This window comes from Tyto alba, unplaced genomic scaffold (genome assembly GCF_018691265.1).
Source record: "Tyto alba isolate M040663 unplaced genomic scaffold, T.alba_DEE_v4.0 Super-Scaffold_22, whole genome shotgun sequence".
In the NCBI taxonomy this organism is placed as follows: domain Eukaryota; kingdom Metazoa; phylum Chordata; class Aves; order Strigiformes; family Tytonidae; genus Tyto; species Tyto alba.
In genome coordinates, this window is record NW_024881296.1 from 11,633,532 (window position 1) to 11,645,840 (window position 12,309).

The window sequence follows — 12,309 nt, forward strand, 5'->3', positions numbered from 1 at the left end:
ATTTCCAATGCTTTATTCTTCAAACAGTGAGAGTCAAATTTCTTTAAGCCTTCACTAAGTTCCCTGAGCTTTTTGCAATCCAGTCCTAAAACACTGTGAAAGGATTTCATTATGCTGTAACTATCCCTGAGTATTCAGCAGGGTCATGTATTTTTGATAATTTTTCTGGTACATTTTTGAGTCCACAAGTCAAAGGAGAAAATCCAGTTGAATTCTGTTGATACTGGTGAAATAATAGAGTATATTTTAGCAACGGTATACATTTTTTTCAGAAAAGAGAAATTCCTTATTCTTTTTTTGTATGAAATAAAAGCTAAGCAGGAATGACCAGGAGTCATCATGATGGATTATGAGAAATAAAACTTTACATCGTGTAAATCTCATTAAAATTTACTTTCACTTTATTTTAAAATCAAGATGTACAAAGTCCAGGACAAAGACTGCTGTAACCTTTTCACTGAACTGAGTGTGAATTAACCATAGAGATAAGAATATTCAGGCATTAGGGCATCAGGTGCAATTACAGTTCATCTCATGAGATTATTTGGGATTTAAAAAACTCAACACCAAAGCTCTATGTATTGGTAGTAGCCATCTCCCCTTAAACTCTGAATTATCTTGAGTGGTTAAAGTGGATTACACCAGGAATGGAGTGGTCCTGAATACTAAGAAAAGTATTTATCTGTTCTCCAGAGAAATGGGACTAACTGAGGAGACCCAAAGTAAATGTTTGCTCTTGATGAAGCAAGCAAAGTAAGAATGGGTAGAAGCTGATGAAGGACTAAAAGAGGAACTTGGCTGTTAGGGTGCCATTTTCAGCGGAAAAAGTAGCTAGACTAAAAGAATTCTTGTCTAGTTGGTAGTTCACTGCATGGTACAGAGGCATCACATATATTGTTCTGCCACACAATTAAGTATGGTGTTAGAAAACTATGTGTTTCCTCTTTTGACCTGAAACCGGGTAAGTAGATGTATGTAAGAAAAGCACAGTTGGAAAGAGATAGTAAAGGAAGCACTACCAAGACAAAGAACAAGGACTGAACTTCTAGGACTTAATATTCCCTGTCCCAAAACTGTGGGAAGAAAAAGTTCCTTTGATGTCTCTGGGTGAACAGCTACAGAGCAAGTTACACCTCAAACTTGGGAATGAATGAGATCAAGAAGAGCAAATAATGGAAACCTCTTTATCAGAGGCAAAGAAACAAGTCAAATTAAAGCCTTTTAACATATACTTTTATTAAACTCAAGTTTTGTGACAAGGCAATGAAAATCTGAAGGTATGCCTACTGACTACAGGAGTAATATAAAATTAGGGAATAAAATCAAATGGCTCAGCAAAAAATTACTACGCAATGAATTCATTTTTGATGACTGCCTTGAAACAGCGCACTAACTTCCAAAATACAGAGGTATATTAAATATTGAAGGAGTAGAGTTCATATACCTCTACAACTGTTCAAAGGGTATAACCCTTCAGGTTACACTGGCTTCATACTGAATTGAGACTGACTCTTTGGAAGACTGAGTTAGTTACCTCAAAATACAGAAAAGCTAATAAAGACAAATAGGATTTTTATTTTGAAATGCACTTCAAGATCAAACACCAAAACCTAAATCAATGCTAACAGGCAGTACCTTGAGATTCCTTCTTCATCTTCTATTTTTTTAAACATCTGACAAAGCTATTCACTACCAGTAGCTTTCTAAATATTAATTCAAATAAGCAATCACAGGGGAACTCACGACTTTATTCTGTATAAATTCATGAGACAGCCAAACTTTTAAAGTTATATAAAGTGACAAACATAACTAGTGTGTATAAACAGTTCATAAATATGTATCTAAAGGGCTACAAAAATATGGCAAAGTTACTAAGTTTTTAATTATCTATTATAATATTCAAAACATTCATAAAAGGTGACGCTTACCCAGAATATTATATACACAATTCTTAGAAAAGCCGTAAAACATAGGATGTCATATGAAACTTTATTCTACTTATAACTTTGCATTTTTCCTACATTAGTTTGTAATAACTAGACACACATTATTCAAAGATATTTTGACAAAATGATAGTGAAAAACTAAATGCAAATATAGAAATAGTTACATAGGTTTACATACAACATGGTTATTGCATGCTTAATTTTTTTCACATATGAAGTACAGTTTAATTCTTTTCTGTATGAAAAAAAGGAGAAAAAAGGAATAATATGTGAAATAAAAATCCATTTCTTAACCAGACATTTTAGAGATAAAAATATTTTTTTTTACAATATGTTTTTATTTTTTTCTACATTTCAGAGAAATACAGAAGAGTAACATATTCCTTTTTACTCTTGTAAGCTTTTTCCTACTGCAAGGACCTCTTATTAATGGGATTTACTGCAGCCCCTTAAATAATGGACAGTGGAAAACCCCCACAAAAACTACATTTTCCTTTTGAATGTTTCCCCCTTTCCAATCTTTCATTAAAAAAATATTAATGTACACTTGTTAAGTCATACTCTCCTTGCTCAAAAAAACCACCCAAAACAAGCAAACGTACAAAACACTATGGGTGAGCTATCCATTTCTGATGTTAACTTACCCCATTCAAGCTGCCCAAATCCTTCACCAAGTGTACATCTGTAGAGGCATCATAGTTAAGTACAGCATGTTGCTTGTCCACACTTCGTGACTAAAATATAATAAAAAATTTATATATATAATAAGGTATTTAAAAAACATATCAAGAGAGCATTAATGGCTATTTCTTAAAGTAGCATGATTATTTTTATTCTACATATCACATTTATTCAAATGACATACAAAAGTTAGTCCCACATATGAAAAATCTCAGTCACTAATCATATCCAACTCTGGTCCTGGGTGCCCATAGCAAAATCCTCAAATTAATTCAGAAGAATGATTTTCTTAATGTTTCCCCAAATGTGATTATAAGTTGAATCCAGCCATATCTTATCCAACCTTTTTTTTTTTCAGTTCACCATAGTGTCGCTGATGTTTAATCTAACATAATCAACTTCACCTTTATTTCTCTCTCTCTCTCCTTAACTACATGCATCTTTCAAAACATGAATATAATTCCATAGTACTGCTCGTCTCTCTCTGAAACACACCATTTCCTGTCATGCATCAGTAAATTTTCCATTACATTGCATGGGATACTTACCATAGCATACAAGCATTTGAATTGTTTCTCCTTGATCTCAATTTCCTAAACAAATTAGCTACAGCCTCTTCCTTAAATGCCTGAGCAGTTGCTGAATTTATTCCCATCATTTCTTTCTTTATCAGTACTTCCTTATGCACTTCAGCATTTATTTATTTATCTAATTCCTTATTTCACATCCAGATGTCAACCCATAGATCAGGAACAATCCTTGTTACTATTTCCTCTGAGAACACCACTTCCTTAACAGCTAAGTCCCTCTTTTAGCACTTGCCCATGCCCAAGTGTTTGCAGCCTGAACTGCTGCCTGCAGACAAGGAAGAGCTGGGGCTGCACATACGCTTCCTTCACACATGCGTGCGGTCAGCACCCTGATATCTAGAAGAGTTCCCAACCAGATGGAGCCCACAGCTCATCTTCCCCAGCTGTGCGGGACTGAGCTGAGTCTCTTTGCTGGCAATTTTGCTAGTGCAGTGTCCTGACATGATTGCATAGCAGCAAATTGTTTCCAACAGCATTCTTTCCAGTTGCAGGTTTGCATCTTCTATCCTTGCTACTCAACTCACTGTTCAGGGCCATATACCACTGAGATGGTAAATTTCTGAGACCTCTGTGCTTAGGCAGTTTGAGGCATCAGAACAAGCAATCATGGATGTAAGGGGAAGAAAGATGTTTTCTCATAACAAGTCTGATAAGAATAACGGGAGGAGCGATTCACACCTAGCCTGTGGCTAGAAGGTAAGTGGTCTTTTTGTCAGCTGTGATGACCCAGTACCTGGAACTAGTTTTAAGTGGATGGAGATACCAAAAGGCTTGGGGAACCTGAACTTTTGAACCTTTCATCTTAGTATGCTTGAGTGATGAGTTCGTGCATATTAACTTCTCCACCTTGGAGAGAGCCAAGGTTCATTTCCATGCACATGTGATGTATGAACACATACATGAAGGGGCATGTCAGTAGGTGGTTCGGGAAGTCTGTACACCCTGTAGTACTCAGCCAGTGAGGAATCAGGGGAAGGAACTTGTGGTTGGGAGAAAGGGATATAAACCATTGCACAATGGCTGTCAGGCACGTCCACCTGGTGGGGCGCCCAGTCTTGCAAGAAAGTAATAAAAAGTGCTTCACAACACATCCCGTCTGAGACATTGATCATTGACAATTGAGCAGTGCTCATGATCTGGGGGCTCATCCAGGATTGAAATCGTCACCTGGGGGTCTCTGCCCCTGAGGGTGAGAAGGCGCACCCGGTTGATTTTAATGGTCTCGCGAATCATCGGCGGTGACTCCATGGGGACTGGCTGAGATCCTGAGACTAGTAATATAGACAGGCCTTGTGAACCACCGGAGGAAGAAGGATTAAAAAAAAAAAAAAAAAAAAAGGAACCCTGGAAAGTGCTATTAGACTGGGCAACTCCGTGCATGGACCAAGATAAGAAAACTGGTTAAGTGCAGCCCTGGCAGTCAGGGAGACTCAGGTTAGTACGGACTGAGTGCGAAGTCCTGATCTGCAGTTCTGTTCTTCCATGAGGAAAACAGCCAGAGAAGGACAAAGCAGGAGAATGGAGTGACAAGGTCTCAGGAAGAAAAATGGTGAATAAAAATACTAGGAGTAGGGAAAATTCAGGGAAGAGAGGTCCCTGAAAACATTCCTCCAGACAGTCCACTAGGGAGGATGTTGATACAATGAAGGTGAAGGAACATTCTGAGTACGAAGGGAATATTGTGCTTTTGTGTACACAAAGGAGCCTGTTTTGGGAAGTAAGGTTTTTGGGCTAAAAATATGAGTTGACTGATGACTGGTTATGTCAGGACTTGAATGGAGGTCAGGATCATGGGTACCACTGCCTCCAAAGGGGGAATCTTGAAAAAAATCCCCACTAGGTTGCATTTTGCAACCTTGAAAACAAATTGGTGGACCCCTGAGGAGCTCAGTTACTTGGGTGACTTTGATAAAATATTGTAATCAGTGGTGGCCTTTGTATAAGTTAAGATCTAGGAAAAAGTGGCCACTGAATGGTACATTGAATTAAAACACCTTGTTGCAGCTACTGTTAAAACTTTAAGATGGGAAGGCAAATGGGATGAAGTAGCTTATGCGGATATGTTCTTTAAGAAAACATCCTGACTGGCAAAGATCGTGGGTTTAACATCACGCAGCAGGATCTGCTCATGTAATCTTTAAAAAAAGATCTTAAAAAGCCACTCAAGTGCTGTTCTCCATGTAGTATCTCGTGGTGAGACAGGAGGGCTGTATCCCTGCCTCGACCTGTGTTATATGGTGGAGCAGATGCCCACCTGCAGCCCATGGAGGGTCCCACATCAGAACAGGGGACTGCACCTGAAGAAGGCCAGGATTCTGTGGGAAGAAGCAGCCCCTGCTGTTGTAGTTTAGCACTGGGAGGACTGCAACATGATGGGGTGTCCCATGCCAAAGCAGCTAGAGAAACACTGCAGTCTGTGGGAGAGGACTCATGTCAGAGCAAGTTAGTGGCAAGAAAGTTCGTGGAGGACTGTCTCCTGTGAGAGGGGGACCACACCAGAGCACAGGGAGAATGCCAGAAAAATTTCCACATACATGCCTCCCACCCCCCATGCTGCCAGTAGCAGCAGCACTGACTACAACCCCCATTCCTTGCCCTCTGCACCGCTGGTAGGGGAGGAGGTAGAGATATCGAGAGCAAAGCTGAGTCCGGGAATAATGGAGGGGTAGGGGGAAGGTGTTCTCAAGATGTGGTAATGCTTCTCACTGTCCTAATCTGCCTGTTAAGTAGTGTTGTTAGTGTCTGTATTAAATTTTTGTTCTTCCTTCCTCTAATGAGTCTGTCTTTTGCCTGTGACTGTAATGGGTGAGTCATCCCTCCCTATCCTTATCTTGATTCCTAAGCCTTTCATTTCATTTTCTCCTTCCCGGGGCTGGGAGGGTAAGGGGGGAGTGAGAAGTTGTGTGCTGCTCAGTTGTCCTCTGAGCTCAAACCATGACAGCTTCTATAACGAAAGTGAACTCCAACCCAGTCAGACCCAGTACAAAGATTTATATATTACTTCAGAAATAATAAAAATCACAGAATAACTGTGCTAACAGCTGTATGAATATAAAGAGGAAAACTCCATCCTGAGTTAAAATAAATAGGTAACTGGCATTAATTTAGGCAAAGACTTTTTAATCCAATCCAGATTACTAAAACAGTGTTCAGAATATAGAAAATAAGAGTATTCTTCTTCAGAAATAATTTTGATATTATGACTAAAGTAGTTTTCCCCTTGGAGATGATTTCCTCATCAAGATTCAAAAAGTTTTCTAAACATAATGGAGAAATAAGGGGAAAATGTGGTATTTATCCAGAAGCAGGGTGATGCATTGGAACAGCTAGCTAAATACAAGGACTGCACACTGTGTTTGAGCATATTTACAAAATAACGCGTTTACAGAAAATCTGTATTCCCAGACAGGAACAAAACCTCTTAGAAGAGCAGTGTTAGGTAGAGTTCTGAGGTCTAATTCTATTCAGCATGCAGAGTTGAAATGCTTTTTAATAAGGCTTTTATAGAGATTATGAATAAAAGCATTAAATTCTGCTTTTGTTATCATGCATTGCCTACATGCTTTGCAGTAAGAGAACAACCAAGTTGTCAAGACTGGAAAGGAAGGTCCTACACAAAGAGCTATACATACAGAACAAGAACATATTATTAGCTTCTCTTTTGATGGGTTCCTCCCCCTGAAGCAGTATGTGGTGTTACAGTCATGCTGGCATGTAGACCTAACATAATAGCAGGCTAAAGAGAATATTCTTGAAAATCACCAGGCCCCTTGATTTTCTTCAGTACCTCTGAAGTCAATATACAACAAATAACATTTGTAAATAACTGGAATCTATTGGAAACAATATTAGAGGCAGTTACTTTTGAAGGTGATGATGACTTGAAGCTTGAGCTTCACTGTAAGGACTTATCAACCACGGAGATGAGATGGCATAGCGGAAAGAGAATGAAGAAAAGGCTCCCTTATTCAGAGACAACAACGCATTACAATAACTTAGTGGTAAAATACAAGCGTTTATTCATTATAATCTTCTGGGCAGGAAACAGTGGGGTGGGGTTTTTTGGTTGCCTTTTTTGTCGTTGTTTTGGGTGTTGAGGTGGTTTTTTGTACCTTCTGGCTTTTTTTAATACTTCCCATGTAAATCACTAAGTCATCAAACCACCTGTCTTTAAATAGAAATTAAGAGTATTTTCAACTATTTTCTAGCAGGACAAAGTACTCTCATCACCAGTAAAACCTCTGGATGCCTTCTGAGGTTGAGAGCCAAATGCAGTTTACAAGCGATATTACATTCTGAGTAATAAACATAAAAATAGGTTTCTAGGCACTTCATTTGCAAGTGTCATTCTAAATTGGCCATTAATGGCTGCATACATAACTTTTGGGAACAAAAAAATCAAATTAAAATATTTTATTAAATGGTAGGAAGGGTTGAGAATATTAATTTTGAAGTGCAATCCTCTTAAGAGCTCTACAGTAAACGAAGACAAGGATTCATGAAGAAACTCCCAAAATATTACCATTAACCATTCAAAAACTATACTAGAAGGAAGCAGCTCAGAGGACTACAGCTTTGATAGGGCATAGTGCATGCAATGTGGCTACATAACAGTACAGTTACAGACCTCTAAAAGTTCTGCGTCCTCAAAGCTGAGGAAGCTACTGAAGTATCAAACTGTTTTGACTTAGGCTTGTATTTTTATAGTTCCACTGAAATCATTACTGAGATTGAGTCACGCAACTTCCTTAGAGATAGAGAAATCCTCTTCTCTACTAATTTCATTTGCTTTTGTGCAACGAGATCAGGACATGGGGATAGAGTTACATCATGTCATGTGACTAAATTAGATTACAAGTTGCAGAAAAAAGGAAGCTCTTTTCAAAAGCATCCAGTGTACTTAGCGTTATCACATTGTATGAAGCACACAGTCTACTCACTTTACTGATTGTATTGCAAAATTTAGTTCATCTTCTATTCTTGCATTTTGTATGTGATTTATATGAAGAAAACGTGACCCTCTGCACTTTGACAGTAACTGTCTGATAGTAATATATTTAAACTAACTTTTTTCTATGAACACAAAAGTTTAATCAAAACAATCTCTCCCCTAACATCTGGGAAATTTAATTTTTAAAAGGAATACAAAACTGGTGCATTAAGTTCGTGATTTGAGCAGTTCCACATGGAAGGCTAATGCAATTACCTGTAACATCAGCTCACAGTCATCTCTTCCAACAAAAATCATTTCTCGTGGCAGCCTATGGCGGATGCCTCCACTGCTCACCAAAAACCAGGATGTTAAGCTCATTTTCTGCTTAGCTGATAAATCCTTGGCAAAGCTACGTCATCCTGAAACAAGAAAGAGAGAGAGAGAGAAATTCATTTTAGTTATTTTTAGCTACAGTTACTGCTCAGCAAACACCGTGAGCGGAATACAAAAAGCCTCTGAAAATACAGCACTCTCAACAGCATGTGCTGAATCCAGCAATCACAGGAAGTGACAGGCTCCAGATTTACATAGTCTGAGGCTCTGCTTCATGCAACTAGGCAAATTTAATTGGAGGTAAGCTTTTGCAAAATGAACAAGCAGCTAGTTAAGGCCAAAGTCGTATGTCAAGTTGTCAGAAAGCTTTTAACACTTGACCACTAATTACCAAGGTAATTGCTACATTAATGCTTTGCTGCCAGAACCAATAAACATGGCAAATGTTCACAAAATACAGCAAGTAACTTCCATGTGTGTCACTGCATTTTCCTTGGAAAAAGAGGTTTTAAACTCAAGTCCTCTTTACAGCACCAAGTGAAATCTTCAATTAAAGGAAGTTTTGCTTCTTATTTAACCTTGGATTTTCCTTATTTAACCTAGATTTTAACCTGTTTCCTTATTTAACCTAGTTTTTCACAATAAAACTTATATATTGGAAATTTAACAGTGTACCTTTAGAACTGTAAACAAAGCAGAGGAAAATGAACAATTTAGAAGTTATTTATAAGTAATAAAACTAAAAGCAGTATTCCTACAAAACTTTACCTTTATTTTTCCAATAAACAACATGACGTTACAAACTTACACAGAAAAAAAATCATAGCTACTTAAAATTTCATAAAATACAAAATAAAACAGAAGTAGAAAACTGAATAAAATCTTTCACGGAAAACATCTTCAAATATGGCCTACTTGAAACTGGACAAAAATATGATTAAAAGCTCTCTCCAGAGTAATTAAATGGTTGATACTTGAAAAAATCTTTAAGAAGTATTCCGAATCCTTCTAAGAAAAAGCAAGCCAATGCAGCCATTTAATTAATTCGTTACCTTCTGTGTTCAATAAAAGAGAAGCTAAAGAACACAAAAAGCAACCAGTCTGCATTCCTGTCAGTACCAAATAGCTGGCATTTCTCTTCTCTTTTATTTATATGTCTTTTAGTGAAATTATGCAAGTACTGTAAGTAGACATAAGCCTGTAGTGGATTTGAGCATAATCAGCATAATAACAAGAATGCATGTAAGCACTAAGATGACAGTGCCAGCACTGCCCCATTAGACAAACTGCAATCAAAGAGAGACACCAGAAATTTTTATTGAACTTAAGAGGACAGAGTCAAAACTGCATCTGAAAATGACAAAACAGACGTTTACAAAACATTAAGTAAAAAGCATACGATGGCAGGTGCTAAAATGAACCAGCAGAGCCCTCAAGCCAGTTTTGAAAAATTAATATAATTCAAATGTAGGAAATTAGAAAGATTTAATGTGCTAAAGATTTACTTAATAAAAAAGTAAATACTGCAACAAAGCATTCTCTTATACAGTAATATCCACAATAGGATTATTTTTCTACAGCTGTATCACAGCACATGAGTCAAATGAAACACATCCACTTAATGGTCTCCCAACATGTCCAGCATCTCTATAATACTTTATTCATAGAAAATATGAAGATTACAAATTACATCTACAATAATAACTTGCTGAAATCAAATCTAAAGACATCTAGTAACCAAATAAGTGTTTCAATACTTAAAACATTTTATTCAGCACCTTTGAAGGAAATTAACATTTGTATTTTTAATTTAACCTAGTTTAAAACTATAAGATAAGCTAAGTCAATCAAATTACGTTTCTCCAGTCTGCTTAAGAAAGGAAAAGGATGTATCAAAAATGGCCAGCCTAGGTTCTAGCTTTTAACAAGTAAATTAAATGGATGTTTGACAGCAAGCATGCTGTTCAGTATCAAAGCTCCTCATTCTGTTTATATTTTCCTGCCTTTTAAATCTCCCATCTGCTTATCACAACAACATTTACACCATTTGGCCTTCCTGCTCTTACTGGAAATTCATATGAAAACCTCCAAGAGGATATAAACTATTAGAAAAAGTTTTTAGTCAAAGACTATTTTTCAGTTTACATCGGCAGTCAATAAAGAAACTATTTTTATTTATAAACCAGACAAGTAGGTCGACAACTAGAGCTAGAAAAAAAAAACCCAGAACCACAAACGATAAATCCTGACAACAAACAGCTTAAATTAAGCTATCCGAAATAATAAAAAAAATATACATATTATACAGAGCAATCATTGCCACACAGCTTGGCAGCACATTTGTAGTTAAAAGCCCATCAGCATTTCTATCGAACTTAATAAAGTTGTACTTTTCAAACAGTGCTGCTTCAACTGTGACGAATCACCAACCTAGATACATATTTTATTTTAAAGTATTCCTCAGAATAAACCAATGCCTTTGATCAAAGCTATGCTGAAATTCTGCATAGCAAAACTGACTGGAAACAGGATACAGTAGCAACAGTTACTTAATATCAGAACAAAAAAGTGCATTAAAAATTTGCTATGAAACTGAACGCTTACTAGTTACACAGACAGTATGTGGACAATTATACTGCACCCCAAAACACTTACGAAAGCTAACAATATTTTTAATACACTGTTGTGTTAAGTACTCTGGCTGTAGTATTCTGAACAATACACGGATGAAAGATTGCTCACCGTCTAGGTGATGCCAAACTAAATTACTATATGGTAGGTGCAAAATCATCAGAAGTGGTGGATCTTTACACAGTGTAAATTTAGGTCATGATAATTATTGCATTGAAATAGGGATACTAAAAGGTTACACCCGGTTCAAAAAGCAACAAGCCCTCCTAGAAGAAAAAAATATCACATGTAAAATGCAGTGACTTCACTTATAGCTCAGGAACTGAATGTGCTGTGCATTTTGAGAGGCTGGGAGCATGCTCTAGTGAGGTTTCACTGGCTGTTGCCCTACTTAGTAACTTCTCTTCCTTACCTAGCCTTTCTTTATGTAGAACAGGATACTGGTCCAGATGGACCTGTCTTACTCCAGTACAGACTATAGTTTTTAAATTAAGTATTTACCAAAAATACTATGGTTTTGACCCTAGAAAAATGAATTTGAAATGTTTTATGGAAGCATTTTGTTTTATTATTTTTTACTAATATGGCAGTATTGTGTTGCAATCTATAAACAATCTAATAAACACTTCATTAAGACTTGAACATTCAAAGCAATACTTCATTCTAGATATCTGGAGTCAGTTGCTGAAACATCTATTGCAAATGCAAAATACTTCCTTGTCTGCAGAAGAAATGGCATTTTATGGTGAAAAACTATGAATTTCAAAAGACAGTAACCACTGTGTAAGAATAAACACATGGGTAGGGTAATATGTCATTTGAAACAGATGATGCAGCAACAGGGAAATTGGCTGCATCATCTCCATAAACATAATTTAATCCTAAAAACTAAAGCCCTGCACTATGTAGCCAAAAAATGGGTGTAGCCAATTTCAAGTACATCTAGATAAACACTGCCAAGATTATAGTTTTGATACAGTAACATTTTTGTAAGGAAAAATCCTTAATAAACTCACATTTGAGCAATCTACAGTCTACATTTTTGTATTTGCCTGTAACTGAAAACATACAATTGTTTCCTTCAACTAAACTATTACTGAGTACTGAGACATTGATCCTACAGAGAAACAAAAAGCTATGTTTAAAATTTAAACTAAACCTAATATATGCCTGAAATTCTTTTAAGCACTGCAGT

The 12,309-nt window shown here is 36.8% G+C and overlaps 1 protein-coding gene across 4 annotated transcripts in view; it reads right to left on the bottom strand.

Annotated features, from left to right (window-relative positions):
* The window catches only part of CEP170 (centrosomal protein 170), a 117,164-nt gene that overhangs the window by 67,967 nt on the left and 36,888 nt on the right, over nucleotides 1–12,309 (bottom strand). For all 4 annotated transcript variants that reach the window (XM_042795600.1, XM_042795599.1, XM_042795598.1 and 1 more), the window contains exons 2-3: nucleotides 8,424–8,569; nucleotides 2,591–2,680 (exon numbers count right to left, since the gene is read on the bottom strand). In XM_042795600.1, coding sequence (XP_042651534.1) covers nucleotides 2,591–2,680; nucleotides 8,424–8,528 — 195 coding nt within the window. In that variant the 5' untranslated portion in view covers nucleotides 8,529–8,569. The remainder of the gene's footprint in view (nucleotides 1–2,590; nucleotides 2,681–8,423; nucleotides 8,570–12,309) is intronic.